Source organism: Phyllostomus hastatus, unplaced genomic scaffold (assembly GCF_019186645.2).
Source record: "Phyllostomus hastatus isolate PE091 unplaced genomic scaffold, TTU_PhHast_1.1 phas_contig_348, whole genome shotgun sequence".
NCBI classification, from domain to species: Eukaryota; Metazoa; Chordata; class Mammalia; order Chiroptera; family Phyllostomidae; genus Phyllostomus; species Phyllostomus hastatus.
Genome location: NW_025333860.1, coordinates 853,946 through 874,812, shown reverse-complemented (window position 1 = coordinate 874,812; position 20,867 = coordinate 853,946). Strand labels below are relative to the sequence as shown.

Sequence of the window (20,867 nt, the reverse complement as noted above, 5' to 3'; positions counted from 1 at the left end):
AAATTCCCACAGCCAGTCCCTGCCTGGCTTTCAAGCCAAACACGCACATGTTCTTCCCAGTCAATTCAGTCTAATTAAATTGTTTGGATTATGAGAGAATGACCTCTTCACTGAAAACTGAGGGCTGCTGCTGCTCATTGGGGCATTATAATAGTCATGATTGAGAAGGTCCTGATATGTATCACTAGCCCTGGCTTAAACCCTGAGGAATCAAAAGCTTCTAACTCTAACGCTATATATACAGGTGGGACCAAAGTAGGTTTACAGTTGTATGGAAAATAATACAATAATTAATACATAAGAATAAACTGTTTTGCTTTCTCACAACTGTAAAGTCTTTCTGTTGCACTAGTATGTCTTTCAGTTGCCTACTCTTATGTTTTGCAATATTAATTTGAAGGACGTCGGGCTGGCTCTTAGGATTTGAGGTTGTTACTAAACATAATGAGGGACAGCAGAGTGGCAGGGGCAAACACAGGGCCAGTGGGAAAAAAATAGGTCTACTGAGTGACCTGAATAGGAAAGAGACTTTTTCAAAGACCAGCATAAAATAGGAGAGAAACTACAAAAAGAACTGTTCCCAAGTTTTAGAAGACTCGGCATCCTAACTGTAGAAACTTTTGGCTTGGAACTCCAGAGCGTGTGGAATATTGCATTGTGGAAAGTCCATTTCATTGTCATCTGCTTTTTGATCGCGAAGACTAAGGCCCTTAAATATGAGGCAGAGCTCCAGGTTTTCTTTGCTACTCACAAGGAGGTAACGGGATCTGGTAGATCCCAACGAGGTGACCCCTCCAGCGCTTCCATGGGAACACCTGTCGGGTGCCAGCTGGACCCCGGAAGCAGAAAGTGTCACGCTCCTAGTATCCTCCTCGTCTTTCTGGGTGGCATGACATTTATTTGATCCATTTCAAGAACGAGTTCCCGGTTGCTCTAGGCGCTTCATTCACAGTGACGCTGCTAGCCGCGGTTGCCCCGTTTGCTGTATAAGGCTGTTAAAGGGATGCGGAAAAAACCTTCCCTCTAGAGCAAACAAATGCAAAGTAGTTGTAGGCCTTCTGGACAGTTCGGCAAAGTGTTGTGAATTCCTTGGGGAACTTCCGGAGGAACGTGGCCTCGCGTATTCCGAAGCTCCGGCGCCGCTAGGTCGAGGGTGGGGGAAGGTATCCTGGCCGCGGAGGACATCTTCCCTGCCCCACGCACCCAATAGCCACTCCGGCTGAGGCCCACGCAGCCAATAGCCGACTTCAGCTGAGACCCACGCAGCCAATGGCCAGCTCAGTGTGTTCCTCCGGCGCCCGCCCACCCGGGTCCACGAATCGCAACTCGGGCCACCTAGGTACCGCCCCTGGATCCCGCCCCACCCAACCGCCCCGCCTCCAACTAGAAAGAGCAAGGCTAGGCTAGACGGGCGCGCTCTCGGGGCGGGAGGGGCAGTACTGGTCCCGACCCTCTGTGCGGGTGGGCTCGGAGCAGGCCGCACCGGGCGGGAACCCCACTTCCACCTCGGAGGCCCCCTGCCCTCTCTCCCCTTCTTCGCCCGGCCCATGGTGCGAGTCTGGGAGCGGCCGCCCGGGCCGGACCGCGGTGAGTGATTCCCTAGCCCCTACGACTTCCCCTCCCAGCCCCACTGTACGATCTCCGACCTTCGGAACCCTATCCCTGCGCGGTGGGGGGTAGAATGCGAGTTTCTAACTCGCTCGGTTCTCTTTCTATCCTATAGACTTTTAGGTTCCCTGTTGTAACTGGGAGAGGATGAGTGGGTGTGTAAGGAGGAGGGGAAGCCTGGGTTGGGACGCCCTTGGCGAGGGGAGGATTGAGATTCGCTTGCTCCCTGGGGCTCGTCGCCCCAAGTGCAGAAACTTTTTGTTCTCTGACCCAGTTTGGAGCCTTCTAGACTGCCTGTGAAATGAGAATAGGAGAAATGTTTCCTTCCCAGGCCTCCCTCCTCCTCATGACTATCTCCTGGAGACCTCAACACACGCACAGAAACCTGGCCTTACTTCTGGGTAGCAGTCGTCTTTGAGAATGAAGGTTTAGGAGAAACTCCCCTTCTGACCCGCTTACCCAGATGTATTCAGAAAACCAACCAAGAAAGTGAGAACGCGAGTCCTCAGAGGTTCCTGGTGTTGCGTCCTAATCTGAGACTAAAAAACCGAAAGAAGACTCAAGCTGAGACCGGTTTGGTAAGATGGGCCCAAATCAGGAGATCTTTTATCACACGAACTTCCTTTTCACCATACCTGTGAAGCCCTTTTATATGATTAGGATAGGTAGATGGCACTAATTGGAAAAAAAATTAAAAAGCCAGTTAAAGTTGGGAGTTTTGAAAATGATGCATACATAGCTAAACATCACCATTAAAAGTATATTCATTTCACCAACCTATTTGGGGTAGTCCCCGCGTTTTCTTTGTATAAGTCTGCTGATTGGAGTTCCCAACTGTCTTTCTAGAATAAACTACACAAGCAAATCTCAATTCTGGCTGCACCCTGAGGACTTTTTAAAACTGTTGATGCTATGGCCCCAGTCCAGACTAATTAAGTCAAAATGAGGAGGGTGCCCCCCTTTAAGTTTCCCAGGTAGTTCTAGTGTGATCTGGTGTGGGAACCACTGCCTCTCATCATCTATGATTTTCAGGTTTGGCTTTAAAGTGGGGTGAAAACTTCAAACACTTGAAGCAATCTCAATGCAGAATCCTTTCTGAGATATTTTTAAGTCCCCTGCCCCTCCAGTCTTTTATAGTTGTCTTGCCTACTCTCAAGAATTTTTAAAATGTATATCCTTTGTGTTATGTCTTCCCAAGCATTTGATTTTGTCTTCATAGGAACCATTTTTAATGCACTAATTTTTCATACGTTTATGTGGTATTTAATTGTTATATAAATACAAAACAACAAGGGACATAAGCAGGTTTGGAAGCACACATAGCCGGCCCACAGACACAGGGCATCAGAAGGAAGGTGATTTGGGCACACTAGACAGTAGCCTTCCAACCTCTAGTATCCAGTGCACTGTGGGTATTGGTCTTATAATCCAGTGGGTCAGTGAAGCCAGGCTCTTTATCCTCCCTTTCACTCTGTCCAACTATTGATAATGTCACCAATACCCACTTATTTAAATTCTCTTGAGTCTTCCATCCACTTTTGCCATTCATTCACATCACGCTGTTTGTTCACATCAAGCACTTACCATCATTGCCTTTATTAAGTTGGGAGAACATTAGACAGAGGTTCTTAAGCTGGACTTCTGAGCAGCCAGTGCATCGCCTGAGATTACATATATAATGTGTAAGTGTGAATGTTTATTTGAGGCTGGAGGAGTAGTCATAATTTTCTGAGGGTCCATAACTTTTACCTCATTCATAAAGTGGTTCATGATCTAAAAAGTTGAGAAGCACATAAATTGAATATCACTAGAAGTCCTTTAAGGCCCTTAAAACTATATTAGCAAAACACATTGCAACTAGTGCTTCAATTCTTCTCTGAATAAAGATTTAGAAAATTTAGCAGGATCATATCTAGGCTCTCACTTGAACCATCTCTCCTACTTTAACCATGAGCCTAGGCTCAAGCCTAAAGTTCTGAACACCTTTTTTCCTAGGACTGTGTGAACACCTAGGCTGGAGATTTAAGGCAGCCCATTCTTTTCTGCCATCTGCTCAGGGGCCTGGAAGGTCCAAAAGGAAAAGGGGCTATATCCTGTGTGTTTTATTAGCGACTTTAAGTAGCAGTAGGGCATATCTGGCATATTTAATAAGGATACAAATTGGGTAATTATTCAGAATTGATAATCCCACCACCACTGCTACCTCTGCCTGTAGGAGTCATTTTTGCAGCTTTAATTACCTTTTTTTTCCTACCCTTTCTGAATGGAGGCACAAGTCACTGGAGAGTCGGCTTTTGGTTTTGATCACTATAGGGTCTATCCTACTTGTTATGATTATTCATGAGTCACACTCTATGGTTGTAGTTTCTTCCTATTTCAAAGCCAGCTATACAGCTATGGCTTAATTTAAGCCACCAATCTGTATTAGAAGTCTTCCATAACTTGTGTTTTGCGTAGTTGGAAAACAGTCAACATATACGGTACACCAATATGGTATTTGCATTACTGAATGTTCATTGATATATCGAGAAGATGTCATGAGAATCTGAAGGAATGAAAACAGAATGCCTCCTCCTAGGCTTATAGCTGTACCTGCCTTTTTCCTGTCTGTTAGTCCATCCTCATACCGGACTGCTTTAGTCCTTTGTGCTACGTCTTTCTCATATCCAAAGTGGTGGTGTATCCTTGAACAGGACACAAATAAGGTTAAGTAGATGTCAGATACTGCAAGCATAAGTATTCTCCAGATTAGGTTTGGTGGTGTTCCTGGAGGTTTAGACTTGGCTGTGGAAGCATTTCCTCACAGGCCACTCAGCTGTGCCTGGGATGAACCTGGAGGGCGAAAGTAGAGCTACACACTGGCACTTCACCTGGTAATCAAAAAGGACTTATGTCCAAATTATGGATTCAGTTCTAAAGCAGTGATTTTCATACTTTTTAAAAAACAGCAAAATCCTTTCTGGATTTATATCCAACTTTCAAAATGTAAGTATAAAACCACAGACACACTCTTGTCTCCTCTTGTGCTTGTTAGAATTAGGACTCTGTCAAAGCAGATTGGAAACAGTGATTTTAAAAGGTTCAGTCTGTGTCTCATTTCCTCTATTGTCTAGGAGGAGCATTACCTTATATCAGAACCATCTCATGAGGCTGTAATAGTAAAAGCTGGTACTTATTGAGCCTTTGTTCTAGCATAATGTCAAGTACATTTTTTCTTAGTCATAAACTTGTGAACTAGGTAGTTATGATCTCCCTTTTTTCTAATGGGAAACTAAAGCTCAGAGGAGTTAAATAACTTTCCCAAGGACCAGCCCCACTGTAGGAAATGGTAGTGCTTTGATTAATCTCTGATTTGCTTCACTCCAGACTTCCACCTCCAACAGCTGCTTTAGGCCCTGCCTACCCATGATGCCTAGCATATAGTAGGTGCTCAGTAAAAATAATTAACTTTGTTAGATACCCAGCACTGTCTCCATTTGTTATACATGAGGAAACAGGCTCATGTAAGTTCAGTAACTTTTGCCCAAGCTCATATAGCTGGTGGCAGAGTTGGGGTTTAGACTGCAGATTGGCCGTACTCAAGAATCAGATTTCTACACACTGTGCCGTACTGCCTCCATTTACCTTCTTAAGGTTCTCTTCAGTATATATTGCCTTTGGGATCTGCATGGCCTTCAGTTAAGATTTGCTTGGTAAAAGGGAATGGTGACACTTTAAAATGCTTCTACATTGTCTAATCATTGTATAAAACTTTTTAGTATGCTGCTCTATTTGTAACTTTCTGGACTTGAGATCTTTCTTGGTTCATGTGTAGCATTTACATAGGAATTCTGTCCCATCTTTAACACATTAGAAGTAGTATCTGTAAATTCAAATGAGATCTCTTTAAGGGTAAAGGCTGACAGATGTGTTAAAGTCTCTAAAACCCACATAGGGAGCTGAATTAAAATTCAGTCAACAGGATTATCCTGGGAAATAACTTGAGCAGGTATTTCAAAAATGAAGCATGGTCAGGGGCTATCCCTGCAGTCCCCACACCCAGAACCAGTGGTGCTGTTGGGTGGTTTGCAGGAACTGGTTACAATTTATGAATCCGCTCACCTGAGCCTGAGAAGAAAGCTGGCCTGAAGAGATGAGAGCTGCAGGCCCTCACCGCGTGTGGAGGGGCTTGTTAAATTCTGAGGTAGCTCTCTAGGCTCCCTGGAGAGAGACTGAGCAGTTGGAAGAGACAAAGGCTGGGGGGAGGGGATAACCTTTGTTCTGAGGATGATTTGGGGAAAGGGAACATTCCTCTCTGTCCTCACAGGGGTTGGGGGAGGGGTAAGCCCCATTTATCCCAGATATCTGACCTCTCTCTCATCCTACTGAGAGAGAAAAACTAAAGCTCTCGGGTTTGGTTTTAGGGCTTAAAGGTAAGTATTGTCTCCTCTCCCCAACACTCCACCACCAAGAAGGGAAAGAAGAGAGCTGGGAATTGGGCTGAGAAACAGTGCTGACTTACCTTCTAGATTTTCATATGTTGTATTTCCAACCCATCTTCACATTCTAGAGATAAAAAATTAACTGTTAGGAGCTAACACATATGTAACAAGAGGAGATCACTGCTCCTTTTGTTTCTGGGGTTGATTGAGCCTTCATTTTGTGACTTGTGTTCCATGAACTTGGTGAAATAAGTTTAACTTAGAAAGGTAGAGGCTATATAAGGATGCTTGTTTTTCTTTTTTTTTTAAGGTTTTATTTATTTTTAGAGAGAGGGGAAGGGAGGGAAAAAGAGGGAGAGAAACATCACTGTGTGAGATGTACACTATCACAACCCAGGCGTGTGCCCTGACTGGGAATCAAACCAGGGACCTTTCATTTTGCCGGCTGGTACTCAACCCGCTGAATCACACCAGCCAGGGCCCTACTTAATTTTTTTTTACATTTTAATTTTTAAAAAATATATTTTATTGATTATACTATTATAGTTGTCCCATTTTTTTCTCCTTTTTATTCTCTTCCACCGTGTACCTCCCCCACCATCATTCCCCCACCGTAGTTCATGCCCATGGGTCATACATATAAGTTCTTTGGCTTCTTCATTTCCATACAATTCTTAACCTCCCCTTGTCTACTTTGTGCCTACCAATTATGTTAAGATTTATTATTTTTTTTTTTAGAGGGAAGGGAAGGGAGGGAGAAAGAGAGGGAGAGAAACATCAATGTGTGGTTGCCCCATGCACACCCCTCACTGGACACCTAGCCTGGCCCACAACCTAGGCATGTGACCTGACTGGGAATTTAACCAGCGACAGGCCAGCGCTCAATCCACGAGCCGCACTCGTGGGCCAATTACGCTTCTTATTCCCTGTACTGTTTCCCCCATTTTCCTCCCTTCCTTCTCCACTGATAACCCTCCATTTGATCCCCATTTCTATTAATCTGTTCCTTTTCTAGTTGGCTTTTTTTTTTTTTTTAAGATTTTAGAGAGGGGAAGGGAAGGAGAGAAAGGGAGAGAAACATCAGTGTGTGGTTGCCTCTCGCATGCTCCCCACTGGGGACTTGGCCTGAAACTCAGGCATGTGCCCTGACTGGGATTCAAACCTATGGCCAGTTGGTTTGCAGCCCATGCTCAATCCACTGAGCTATACCAGCCAGGACCCCTTTTCTAGTTGTTTGCTTAGTTTGTTTTTGTTTTTTTAGGTTCAGTTGTTGATGGTTGTGAGTTTGTTGTCATTTTACTATTCATATTTTTTATCTTTTTCTTAGATAAATTCCTTTAACATTTCATGGAATAAGGGCTTGGTGATGATAAACCCCTTTAACTTCACCTTATCTGAGAAGCACTTTATTTGCCCTTCCATTCTAAATGAAAGCTTTGCTGGATTGAGTAATCTGGGATATAGGTCCTTGCCTTTTATGACTTGGAATACGTCTTTCCAGCCCCTTCTTGCCTACAAGTTCTCTTTTGAGAAATCAGCTGACAGTCTGATGGAAACTCCTTTGTAGGTAGGTAACTCTCTCCTTTTGTCTTGCTGCTTTTAAGATTCTCTCCTTATCTTTAATCTTGGCTAATGTAATTATGATGTGCCTTGGTGTGTTCCTCCTTGGGTCCAACTTCTTTGGGACTCTTTGAGCTTCGTGGACTTCCTGGGAGTCTATTTCCTTTGCCAGATTGGGGAAGTTCTCCTTTATTATTTGTTCAGATAACTTTTCCACTTGTTGCTCTTCCTCTTCTCCTTCTGGTACTTCTATAATTCGGATGTTGGAACGTGTAAAGATGTCCTGGAGGTTCCTAAGCCTCTCCTCAATTTTTTGAATTCTTGTTTCTTCATTCTTTTCTGGCTGGATGCTTCTTTCTTCCTTCTGGTCCACTCCATTGATTTGAGTCCCAGTTTCCTTCCCATCACTATTGGTTCCCTGTACATTTTCCTTTATTTCACTTAGCATGGTCTTCATTCTTTCATCTAATTTGCTACTAAATTTAACCAATTCTGTGAGCATCCTGATTACCAGTGTTTTGAATTGTGCATCTGATAGATTGGCTATCTCTTCATTGCTTAGTTGTATTTGCTGTGGAGCTTTGATCTGTTCTTTCGTTTAGGCCATTTTTTGTCATTGTTGTTTAGACATGCCTGTTATGTAGTGAGGGGTGGAGCCTTAGGTGTTCATCATGGCAGGGCAACCCACATCACTGGGTTGTGACGCTGAATGTGCGGCCGGGGTCCGAGAGGTAACAATGGTGCTTGCTCGGCTCTCTGTCGGATTTCAGTCTCTTCCCCTGCTTCTCACAAGCAAATTGGGCCCTTCTGGTGCTGATTCCCATGTGGGTGGGCTTATGTACATTCTAGGACCCAGTGGGTCGCTGCAATGAGCTTTCCTGTGAGGCTGGGAGTCTCTCCCGGCACCTCAACACTCACAAGTGTTTTCAATAGGTGTTTTGAGGCTTTATTTCCTGGCGCTGGGACCCTGGGTTGCACGATCTGTCTCGCTCCTGTTTTGTCTGGTTTATCTGCGCACGAATGTGGGACCGCCTGCTGCCTTGTGCACCACACTGCGCTCCACAATCCACCACCTTGCTTGGTCTGCCCAAGCTGCCATGTGTGCCCAGGGTCCACCAGCCACCACTCTGCTCTCCTACCAGTCTGGATGAATATGTCTACTTTAACTCCTTGGTTGTCGGACTTCCATACAGTTCAATTTTCCATCAGTACTGGTTGTTTTTTGTTTTTAAATTGTTGTCCTTATTTCGGTTGTTTGAGGAGGCACGGTGTGTCTACCTGCGCCTCCATCCTGGCTGAAAGTCCTTCTTCTAAAGACAGATTTTCATCTAAGATAAAAGCACTCATTAGTCGCATTACTTAGGATAATTAGGACTTTGTTTTTTTTTTTCATTCACACAATGGGAATTTTAGCAGGCTCTGATAACTGATAGGGTTATGAAAGAAAGTAAATAAGAAACTGTTAGGGCACTTTAAAAACAAAACAGCACAGTACACATAGAAAGTTGATTGTTTTGGAATCCAGCATTTTGTTTGGTAGAAATTGACCAATGAGCCAAAAGAGGACCCTAATGATTGAGCTGTTTCTCTTCTTGTTACAGCTATCTCTGAAGGGCACAAATCAGAAAGCACCATGCCTCCTAACAAAGAGGCCAGCAGTCTTAATACCTCCCATGCGGGGCTCATCTGTCTCCCTCCAATCTCCGAGGACCTCCAGCTTGTGTGGACTCAAGCAGCCCAGACCAGTGAGCTAGATGGCAATGAACACCTGCTACAAACCTTCAGCTACTTCCCCTATCCTAGTCTAGCTGACATTGCCCTTCTCTGCCTACGCTATGGGCTGCAGATGGAGAAAGTGAAGACTTGGTTCATGGCCCAGCGCCTCCGCTGTGGTATCAGCTGGTCATCTGAAGAAATAGAAGAGACTCGAGCCCGAGTGGTTTATCACAGGGACCAACTTCATTTCAAATCCCTCCTTTCTTTTACTCATCATGCAGGGCGGCCCCCGGAGGAGGTGCCTTCTCCACTGCCACCTCCAGAACAAGTTAGTCTTGGAATAGTGCCCCTGACTCTTAGTGAGCCCACCCAGATGAAAGGATTAAAGGTAGAGCCTGAGGACCCCTCAGAGCCACTGAGTCATCAGAAAGCAAAGGAGCCCCTGGTTGCACCTGGCAGTGGAGTACTCTCGCACCAGTCAGAATTTTGGCAGGATCCTCAAAGCAGTGGCCTCCCTAAGGAGCAGACAGGCAGGGGTCCTGACCAGTCTCATGGCCTTGGTCCTGCTTCCTGGAACCACTCCACAGCTGTCCACCAGCCACATGCTCCAGATAAGCCCCCACCAACCTCATTATCTGCCAGTAGTTGTAAGCAGGGGTCAGCATCTAATGTGACTCCTCCTTCTTCTACCTCTTCTTCCTCTTTCCAGGTACTGGCTAATGGAACTACAGCCACCTCTATACCCCTCCAGCCACTGGGCTGTCTCCCACAGCCACTGTCACCCAGTGAACAGGCTCTTCCCCCACATGTGGAGCCAGCCTGGCCCCAGAGGCTCAGGCCTAACTCAGTACTAGATAGGGTTGGCCCTGCTGAGTACCTTTCCCCAGATACCCAACGCCAGCGAAAGACCAAGCGCAAAACCAAAGAGCAGTTGGCTATCCTCAAATCGTTTTTTTTACAGTGTCAATGGGCACGCCGTGAGGATTACCATAAATTAGAGCAGATCACTGGTTTACCTCGGCCTGAGATTATTCAGTGGTTTGGTGACACACGCTATGCCTTGAAGCACGGGCAACTAAAATGGTTTCGGGATAATGCAGTACCCGGTGCCCCTAGTTTCCAGGACCCAGCAGTTCCCACACCATCGCCTTCAACCCGCTCCTTGAATGAATGGGCTGAAACACCACCTCTGCCAATCCCCCCACCTCCGCCAGATATACGGCCCTTGGAGAGGTACTGGGCAGCCCACCAACAGCTACGGGAAAGGGATATCCCTCAACTGAGTCAGGAGTCAAGGCTTAGCACCCAGCAAGTACTGGATTGGTTTGATTCTCGATTACCTGAGCCAGCTGAGGTGGTGGTTTGTCTGGATGAAGAGGAGGAGGAGGAGGAGGAGGAAGTGCCAGAAGATGAGGAGGAAGAGGAGGAGGAGGAAGAGGATGACAGCGATGATGATGTGATCATACAGGACTGAATGGAGGGCTCTGGAAGGGGCAGTCTGTTACTAAAATACAACCAACTTAGTAACTGTTTAAACAAAGAAACCACATTTTAAAAATTACCTTGTGGCAAAGAACTGAAAAGCTTTGTGTTCTTGAGGTTGGTGGAAACCTGGATGTTATGAGGGTAGACCAGGGAGGATGAGCATAAGGCACAAATTTAGGGGTTCAATGGGCAAAAATCCAGACCTCCAGCCTCAGTGAAGACAGTGCTAAGGATCTGGCCCAGACCATGGGCTGGGTAAAGGCTCTTGCTCTCGTCTGCTGATTTTTCCTTTAGTATACTACAGAGAGGCCAGACCTTAGTACCCTGTGTATAGGAGGACTGGAAACAAGGAGTGAAAAATTTTGATTGAATTGATCCCAATGCACCCCCTCATCCCACCGTTTTTTCTGGAGTACAAGGCTGCCTTGCACCTCTCCTTTTCTCTCTGAGCACAAGTCCGAGTGTAATGTAGCTAAAATCTCAGTATGTCCCAGTCTCAACAAATATTTCAGCTCTCTTTTACCTGCTTCATTGTTGAGTCACACAGGAAGCAGAATGTTTTCATTTCTGATACTGGGACCACTTTGCCTTGTACCTTTTTATCTCTTTCCAAAATCCCCAGCCTCTTCACTATGTCTCAGGGTAAATCTTCCCCATGGAGCTTGTGAAAAAAAAAATAATAATAATAATAACTGGGTGGAGAATAATTTAGACTGGATATTTATTGAAGGTGGGAATTAGGGGAGATGTCCTTTAAAAAAAGTAGAATTAGGTTACAGAGGTATAGGGGAGAGGGAATGGTTTCTGCTGTTCAGAGGACTGCAGGCAGGTTCCAGGTTTGGTTTTACAAGCCTGACACTCCCTCCTGCCTGACTTGACAGAGACTGATTTTTCATCATTTGATATTGGTTCAATTTGTATACAGAGAGAGGCTTTTCCCTCTCTTTATAGGAGCTGCCTTGGGGACAGGAGGACCATGGTCTTCAACAGAATTGAGTGATGTTTAAGAATGGTTTTTATCAGTTGGGGTCAGATATAATGATATCAGTGGGTTAACCAAATAGAAGTAAGAATGGAAGCCCCAAATTGCTAGAATAATAAAAAGGCCAAAAATAAAATTGTTTCTCTCTCCACTTTGCCACTTGTATGGTTTAGAGATTAATGGAGCCAAAGTCATTAACATTCTGATGTAGTATACATTTTATTTATTTTTGAAGCAGCAGGATATATTGAAGTAAAGTAAAGGGACAGTAACTTTGAGGGGCAGTGTATCAGTGTCACTAGGCAGATTGTTTCCTGCACCTGCACAGCACAGGCTCTTGTTCAGAAGGTGAGGTGTGTTTAGAAATACCTTTAAAAATAAATTCAGAGTTCCAGAAATGGTAATGTGATCTTAGTTCAGCTACAAGGTCACTGCTAAGACCAAACATATCTGGCAGATGCTGTCTTCACATTTTTTCAATATTTTTGCTTAAGGCCTGCCTGCTTGTGGCTTACCCATGTAATTCCTTATTTCTATCCCCTTGTGCCCAAAGAAGAATAAATATTTGCCCTCAGTGGTAGTGTTCTTCACCTGTTCCACCATTTTATAATCTATGTACTTTAGTAAGCTGAATGTCTGTCTCCAACTATTATCAGACAGAAAGGAAAATCATGTTTAATAACTAGGCATAGAGGAAACAACAGGCAAACAAGTATAATAAAGACAAGGAACAGAATTATTACAGAGTTGGCTATGGGAGAATATATGCAAACCTAAAAAATGAAATCCAGAAATAAAACAGCTAATGAGTATATTACTCCCACCCCCAAGGATGCCAAGGACTATTTTTACAACATTTGTTTCAAGTTGTAGAAATGAGACAGCTCTATGTCGTGGGAGAAATGTAAACACCTTCCTGAAGCACTACCCTAATGAGGTAATGCAGGGTGTATGTGGTGAAGATTGAAAATACAAAGTGAAACCGGGAAAGGAGGCAGGGGTGCATTTCCTAAGGCCATCTCGCTTAATGGGGCTGGCTGCTACCTTCTGTCCTTCAGCAGTATGTATAGATCAGACCTTGAAGATGATCTATCTGGGGATGGTCCATGCTTCTCTCCCCATGGCTAATCCCATCTGCCTTTGTTGGTAGAGAATCTACAGCAGAAAAGAGAAGGCATGCTTGGGTGTTACAACCAAAAAGGCAAGTAAGGCCCTCTCAAGCCATTTTATGAAATTTATCAGGACAGCAAACCATCACTATTGCTTTTGCATAGTTTTCTCCACTGCATGAAAATTAACTTCTCCAAACTAAGATTTGAGACATCTCGTGCGGGGGTCCCCAACCTCCGGGCTGCAGATAAGTACAGGTTGGGCCTGTTAGGAACCAGGCTGCACAGCAGGAGGTGAGCTTGAATGTAATGTGCTTGAATCATCCTGAAAACATTCCCCACCAACCCTAATCTGTGGAAAAATTGTCTTCTAGGAAACCAGTCCCTGGTACCAAAAAAGTTGGGACCACTGATCTAGTGTATCAAAGGCTTTGTTGCTACTTATGAAACTGACATTTTCAGTGGTTTTTGGTGATAGTAGGACAGACTACTTGAAAATCAAACTATTTTGGAAGGCCTAGAACACCCACCACCACACCCACAGATGATTCCCAGGGAAGCAGAATTTATTCTGGGGAGGTGGCACTTTCTTCAACAACTTTTCTTAAGCTTTGTTATGGAGATTTTTAATAAATACCCAAAAGTAGAGTAGTATAATGAACTCACATGTACTCATCACCCCATTTCAACAAATAACTCAGGCCAGCTTTTCATTTCTACTCTCACTGCCCCTCTCCACTAGATAATAGCAGAACTAAGAAATGAAATCCAGAAATAAAACATAGTTAATAGTATATTATTCCCACCCCACCCCCAAGGATGCAAAGGACTATTTTTAACTTCTGTTTCAAGTTGTAGAAATGAGACAGCTCCATTTCTTGTGGGAGAAATGTAAACATCTTACTGAAGTGTCAGCCTAACGAGGTAACAGACGAAAGCAAAGCCCAGATAATCATTTAACTTCCTATCCATTAATATTTTTAGTATGTATTTACAAAAGACTATTTAAAAAAATAAACACTAGCATTATACCTATCAAAAAACTATTCTTTAATATCAAATGTCCAACAGGTATTCAATTCTCCTCAACTTTTTTTTCATAAATTGTTTTTTTACAATTGGGGGCCCATACCTTTGCAGATGGTTTCTTTATCTCTTAAGTCTTTTCTCATCTGTAAGTTATTCCCTCCATTTGTGAGGATCTTAGAGCTCTTTTCTCATCTGTAAGTTATTCCCTCCATTTGTGAGGATCTTAGAGCAGGAGGTCATTTTGCAGTTTTGCCTCTTAGGGCATAGACCCTAATTTCTTGCTGATGGAAATAAAGGGAACTTTGGAATATGAGAACAAAATATTTATCTACCTTAGTATGTCTCTGGGGTCACTAGGAGCTTGGCTTGGAGAGAGGGCTTAAATAACCTCACCCAAAGCCATGAAAGTTAACTCAAAAGGCAAGCCTGGACTTTGCACTGAATAGAGCTCCTTCCAAACCTCTTATTCCCATGACCTTTCCCCCTTGTTGCCTGGATTCAGAATCACGGTCCCATAAACTTACAAAACATTATTCTGGCTATCTCAGGAGAAATAAACATGGGTTTTCTTAGTTCCAGCAGCACCTCTATGCAAAAGATATATTCCATTGAGAATACTTTCTTGCATGTGAAACTTGGGAATGTTGGTTGTGTCCCCACACTTAGCTCACCCTGTCCAAGACCTCTCAGTTTAAAACCCTTCAGTACTACGTGACCTATTTTTTTTTTTAAGATTTTACTTATTTTTAGAGAGAAGGGAAGGGAGGAGGAGAAATATCAATGTGTGGTTGCCTCTGTCGTGCCCCACTACTGGGCACCTGGCCTACAACCCAGGCATGTGCCCTGCCTGGGAATCGAACCAGTGACCTTTTGGTTCTCACATAATGAACTCACTCAATTCACTCAATTCACTCAATTCACTCAATTCACTGAGCTACACCAGCCAGGGCATGACCTAATTTTTAAACCCAAACCAGGAAGCTAATCTGATAGTGGGATAGAATCTTTGAAACTGAGACCATTATGGAAAATTGTGTACATGTGGTCACCACATTTGAAACCCATGTCATTCTCCACTGGTTACATTCCACCACCTTAACAGGAGACCAGAGTAAGGCATTCTGTGTGCAGACCTACCTGTGAGTTTTTTGTATGCAGACAAGTTAGGCTAGCCGGGGCTCACCTGCAGGTCTGGTAGCTGGAATCCAGGAAGACTCTGTAGTGGGGCTCTACTCTCCCTCTGACCTGAAGGACAGAATGGAATAGTAAAAGATGAACTTCCTCAGGCTGTTCCTTGGTAGTGTTACTTGTGGATCAGGGTAGTTCTTGATCCGCAAAACACTTCTCAGAAAGGAAAAGACTTAGCTAAGCAATTTAAAAGGAGGTTTATACAGTTCATTCTTTTCTGTGAGGATGGGGTGGAGACAGAAAGATTTGACTTTATGAGTAAAAAGGTACAGAAACTATATGAAGATTTTGGTGAGCCACAGAAGAGGACAGCCTCTTATCACGAGGACTGGTAGCAAAGGTGCGTTTTTGAAAATAGGATACAGGCTTTATCGTTCTCATTCAGGACTGAGCTCCTAGCAATAGTCAAACAGGGATCTCAAAAAAAAAAAAAATCCCGTTTAATTCTACAGGTTGACCTTCTGGCTTCATAGCAAAACTTAACTGGTGACAGGATGAGTGCTATTTAGGTGAAATCCAGAGCCTCCTCTCAATGTGAAGGAAATGGGGTAACTTAAAGAATATTAAGGAGTCAAACTGGAGACCATGCTCTTTTGGGGGGAACTCCAACTTCTTTTTCCCTTGAAAATCTTCATTTTACTGTATATGTGTCAGGAGTCGAAGCTACAGTCCTTTGGGAATGTTATTTACCTGAATTGTTGGGGGTGAGTACTTGTGCGTGACCCAAATCCCCACCATTTAGGGATGGTCTGAAAGAAAAAATCCCCAGTCCAGAGGAGGCAGATGAAGTCCTATGGGAAGGAAACAAAAATATTAGTGGAGAAAAGGAAAGGTAGAGGTAAGCATATGTAAAAGGAAGAACCAACCTGTCCATTTAGGCCAGAGACTCTGATTGCAATTGAGAATAAAATTAAGTAATTCAGATGTACGTTAGACACAGTACCTTTCAAACTTCTCTTTTGTTTACAAGGTAGATTATAAACTTCAGTGGTCCAGGCCAGTGGAGAAGTAACCTCAGGACTGTTGGCAGAATGTCAGTGTGAAAAGATCCCAAGTGAAAGGAAGCATAGTGTTACTCACCTATAAGATAGGCTGTGAGTAGAAGCTGGTGAAGGGGTTTCTAGAAAGCATAAAAATGAGCCTGTGAGGTAATCCATGAACTGGAGAAGAGATTCAGGTATACTTAGGGCCAGGGCAAAGGAATTGGGGTCAAAGATTTTTAGCATGTATGTCATAGAACCAACTTTTGGTTTTGTTGATTTTCTTTACTGTTTTTCTATTTTTTAGTTCATTAAGTTCTGCTCTAATCTTTGGTTCTTTGAAATGATCGACAAAACTGATTAATATTTAGCCAGGTTGTCCAAGAGCAGGGGGGCCAGGGGGTGGGGGGAGTGGAGGAAGACTCAACTAAAATCAGGAATGAAAGAGGGAATGTTACTACTAAACTACCAGAAATAATTTGGCTAGAATCTTAGAATCTATAGTTTTCAAAGAGGTAAGTATAAAAGAATTGGGGGTAGACTGTTTGGTAAAGTTCAAAAATGGTCATTTGCAAGATACTTGCAAATTTCAAATTGCCTCTTTGGAAAGAAAGGGAAATCTCTGGTAAGTATTCGCTATGAACTGGCTAAATCCCCTGGAAAATAGTAATAACAGTAATAGTTCTAAGGGGGAAGAAACAAGAAATTAAGTGGGTGGAACCAAAATATTTCTTCACTGGAATTTTTTTTATGTTTAATACACAGTGAATAAGTCAGATATCCTTTAGGCTAACAAAGTCAGCATCTAGTTAACCTTCCTTTTAAACCTGACTTCTACTGCCATCTTGTGGCAATTTAAAAAATCCAAGTCAATTATTTTACTCATCTGACTAGAAGTTTTTCAATGACTTTCTAGCATTCATTTATTTTATTTTATTCTTATCAGTTTGAGAACAAATATTATTTGAAAAGTAGTAATATATGTCTGGATATCTGGAATCACTGGAACAAAGTAAAATGGCATATTGTGCACAGAAAACCAGAAACTGCTGGTATATGCACAAAATATTTTGTTTTCTGACACTTTTTTTTTCTTCCCTCTCACCACTATATGAATCTCTGGGAGTGTTCCTTCCCTGAAGGCTTCTGGCTTCCTGATGAACAAATAATAAACATCAATTAATAAATATATTCTGATTTTCTGGCTTCCATATTCCTTGCTATTTCTCTGTATCTACACATTGAAGCACATTTTGTTCCCCCAGAGGGTATGCTAGTCTACACTTTACTACTTTTTAAAAAACATTTTTTAAAGATTTTATTTATTTTTAGAAAGAAGGGAAGAAAGGAGGGGAAAAGAGGGAGAGAAACATCAATGTGCAGGAGATATATCAATCGGTTGCCTCTTACACACACCCAACTGGGGACCTGGTTCACAACCCAGGCATGTGCCCTGACCAGGAATCGAACCAGCGGTCCTTCAGGTCACAGGCTGGCACTCAATCCACTGAGCCACACCAGCCAGGGTCACTTTACTACTTCTGAAATAAATAGGACATTCTATTAATTTAGTCCTTGAACATTTCCACTATTTCACCCCATTCATTCTCTGTCAACTTCTAATATCAGGTATGTATTGCCAAAAAGAAAAGATAGTTTTAGTTGGCATCAGATAATTTTATGCCAAAATCAATATAAGTTTAATATTCTTGCCTTAAATCTTTGCTTACATTTAGCACTAGAAATCTCAATCTGGAAAGAGAAGGCAACTATTACTTACTTGTCCTATGCTACTAAAGCCAGCCATTCTAGAAGGGATAGACTCCACTGAGGAGGACCGACTGTGTAAGGTGAGACAAAAAGAAAACAAACAAACCTGGTGTTAAACTTTTACATAGACCTAATAAAGTCTCCTTAGTCCCTGTCTCAGGCACATGTAGGTATTTCTTTCATCTTCCAACTTTTGCCAACAGTTTTAAAGTTGCTATGCAGGCTTCCTACTCACCTGACCACTTGGCTGCTATGCTGAGAACTGGGTCGTGGAGTAACTGAGAAAGAAAGAAGTGCAGAGTGGAAAGTTGCCATCAACAGTGTGCTCTTGCCTAGCTAATCTGTTGCAAGTAGGCATCTGGTTGTACGATCCTCCCATGTCGTACATAAGATTAGGAAAATCATACTATTATGGTCTCTGAGAGGAAACCATTTTCATATATGAAAAGGATATTTATTCATCTCATACATATATTTGGGGGAAAAATGTTTTCTACCTGACTGTGATGGGGAAGTAATGCCCACTGGTCGAGGTGTGGTTGACCTGCAAGGAAAACAAACATATAAGCAAACAAACAAAAACAAAAGAGGCAGCTCTAATATCTCTAAATAGAAGTTAAGTTTCACATTAAAGGATAAGTCAGATCATTGTTTTTAGAAATAATAGCTTCCTCTCTGAGAACAAATTGCTTATTATCATATATTAACAGGTATTATCCCAAAATATGGAGGCAAAGTTTCCATAGAAGACTCCTTGCCTGTTGAACTAACTCCCCAAATGAAAATTTCTCCCCTTCTTTATTGCCCATAATAGAAGTTTTGAAGTCCTTCTTTCATTCCTCAGAGCCTTAACAAGTACTTTCAGCTTTATATGTATCTATCCATCTATCCCTTCATTCATACATCTGCCACCCCTCACTTTCTCCATCCTTCATCCATCTATCCAACACGCATTTATTTAGTGCTCATACATTCTAGGTGAGGTTACAAAGATAACTATAATATAGTTCCTGTTTCTGAGAGGCTCACAGGCTAGTGGGAGAGACAAAAAGTAAATCAGTGTTAAAATGTTATAATGGGCATAAGTATGGAAGTATTTAAGAACACTAGACTGTCACTTCTGTGAGTGCAGAGGCCATGTCTTTTTTAATTCACCAAATATAGAGCTAATATAAAAAATATTTAACAATTGGCCCTGGCTACTGTGGCTCAGTGGATTGAGCACCGGCCTGCGAACCAGAGTCACTGGTTCGATTCTCAGTCAGGGCATATGCCTGAGTTGTAGGCCAGGTCCCCAGTAGTGGGAGGGTGTGAGAAGCAACCACACATTGACATTTCTCTCACTCTCTTTCTCCCTCCCTTCCCCTCTCTCTGAAAATAAATAAATAGGATCTTTCTTTTAAAAGAAAAATATTTAACAATTGGTAGGGTACAAACATCAGCAATTAGAATACCTGGTGATGTACACCAGTACTTATAAACAGTGGTCACTTAATGAATATTGCATAAATGGATAATAAAACATCTACTCTGCTTAATGAAGTCTTGGCAGAAGAAATGACATGTGAGTTGAATTCTGAAGGATGAGTAGTATTTCATAAGGTGACGGTCAAGGGTAAGCCTTACATTCAAGATTTTACATCAGCACTTCCAGTGAGTAACTTTTTTTCGGAGAAGTAAAAGATAAGTTCATCAACCATTTCCTTCACCTCAGAGCCCACACAGGAGTTACAACCAAGAGTCAAGTAAGAACAGAAATTTTCAAATAGGGCTAGAATGGGGCTGGATAAAACTGACCTGCTTCCTTGGTACCAACTTGGAGATTCCTGTAAGTGAAAAAAATGGAAGTGAAGGATGCTGCAGCTCAAGAATCCTAAGTTACAATGTCTTCTGGTTGTGGTTGCTAAGACTTCCAATAGGAGAGAAAAATAGCAGCAAGCGTTTCTGTTGGAAATTTTTAGCTGTGGGGGGGATAAAATTTTAGTTCCTCATTATAAAAACACATTGGGGATCCCACAGACTAATATATATGGGGAAACGGAGGAGAGAAAAAAAATGACAGGATTACAATGTGCTAGAATAGTTACAGGAGCAAGATCATGGGGAACATTACACAAGTACAAAGAACTTTCTTAGGAAAAGAGAAATGTCCAGGAAGGACAATCTGAGGGACAGGAAGGGCCCGAGGTGTCTTCAGAGTCTTGAGGAGAAATTTTAAGTTACAACAGATGTCTTTTCTATAAGAGAGCTTTCCAAATGGTATGTTGTGACTCACTGATGTTCAAGAATGGGCTACCAGTGTGCTAAATGTTGACTCTTTCAGCGCGGCAAAATGTTCTCATCCATTTACTAGAGTGTGTGTATACATATTATCACTTATATGTCAAAGGTTCTGAAATACTATTCTATTCAGTAGAATAGAGTTTCAGAACCTATTTAGATGGGAAAAGTAGGAGGAAAAAATAATAAGGAAAATCTATTTCATTCACCTTCAGGATGGCTAGAAATTTCTTTAGTTCTTCATTCTCTTTCCTTAAGACTGACAGCTCTCTAGGAAAAAGATGAAAACAATCAGCTCTAGTTGGTTAGTGGGATAAAAAAAACTGATTTTGATTATTATCTAGTTAATGCTTATGGAGAGATGCCTGCCAGTCTCTATTCATGGTATTTCTCTCAGAGATCCAGTGATGTGAGGAGACAATGGCAGCATTTTTGATGATGAGAAGAATTGGACAAAGTAAACAGTCGCTTGGCATGATTTCAGAGGAGTTTACACAGAATCCCATTTCCTCTCCACATATACCCCTGGTCTGCTGATATTTGAAAATTTCCATCAAGGATTCCATCTTTTAGCTTATGATTTCCAAAATATACCCTCCTGCAGGTAACATTTCAAATGCTATTTCTTATCTGTATTACTTCGAAAAAGCTAAGTTTGATTTCTCTGAAGCAGTTTTTGATTGGGGGAGGCAGAAGAGGAAAGCTATAAAATGAGGAGTGCCACTTGAGGAAAGGAAAA

General features: G+C 42.5%; 2 protein-coding genes across 6 annotated transcripts in view; one reads left to right on the top strand and one right to left on the bottom strand.

Moving 5' to 3' along the window:
* Positions 1 to 1,383: 1,383 nt before the first annotated feature.
* On the top strand, positions 1,384 to 11,923 carry HOMEZ (homeobox and leucine zipper encoding). Of its 4 annotated transcripts, none has more exons than XM_045841232.1 (3): positions 1,384 to 1,587; positions 9,191 to 9,633; positions 10,015 to 11,923. In XM_045841232.1, the coding sequence occupies exons 1-3, from the start codon at positions 1,548 to 1,550 to the stop codon at positions 10,777 to 10,779; spliced, it is 1,248 nt and encodes a 415-aa protein (XP_045697188.1). In that variant the 5' UTR covers positions 1,384 to 1,547; the 3' UTR covers positions 10,780 to 11,923. The 4 variants fall into 4 exon arrangements, with proteins under 4 accessions (XP_045697188.1, XP_045697187.1, XP_045697186.1 ...); XM_045841231.1 differs by adding an exon at positions 2,072 to 2,186 and having other exon boundaries at positions 9,191 to 11,923; XM_045841230.1 differs by adding an exon at positions 1,940 to 2,186 and having other exon boundaries at positions 9,191 to 11,923.
* Positions 6,140 to 20,867, bottom strand: part of RNF212B (ring finger protein 212B) — a 36,472-nt gene continuing 21,744 nt past the window's right edge. The window contains exons 5-15 of one of the 2 annotated variants that reach the window (XM_045841235.1): positions 20,338 to 20,398; positions 19,646 to 19,674; positions 18,346 to 18,392; positions 18,084 to 18,126; positions 17,859 to 17,919; positions 17,184 to 17,232; positions 16,179 to 16,218; positions 15,789 to 15,889; positions 15,094 to 15,155; positions 12,817 to 12,927; positions 6,140 to 6,153 (exon numbers count right to left, since the gene is read on the bottom strand). In XM_045841235.1, the coding sequence (XP_045697191.1) occupies positions 12,862 to 12,927; positions 15,094 to 15,155; positions 15,789 to 15,889; positions 16,179 to 16,218; positions 17,184 to 17,232; positions 17,859 to 17,919; positions 18,084 to 18,126; positions 18,346 to 18,392; positions 19,646 to 19,674; positions 20,338 to 20,398 (559 nt within the window). In that variant the 3' untranslated portion in view covers positions 6,140 to 6,153; positions 12,817 to 12,861. Of the gene's footprint in view, positions 6,154 to 11,099; positions 12,928 to 15,093; positions 15,156 to 15,788; positions 15,890 to 16,178; positions 16,219 to 17,183; positions 17,233 to 17,858; positions 17,920 to 18,083; positions 18,127 to 18,345; positions 18,393 to 19,645; positions 19,675 to 20,337; positions 20,399 to 20,867 lie in introns of those variants that run through there. The other variant, XM_045841233.1, reaches the window with a different exon arrangement.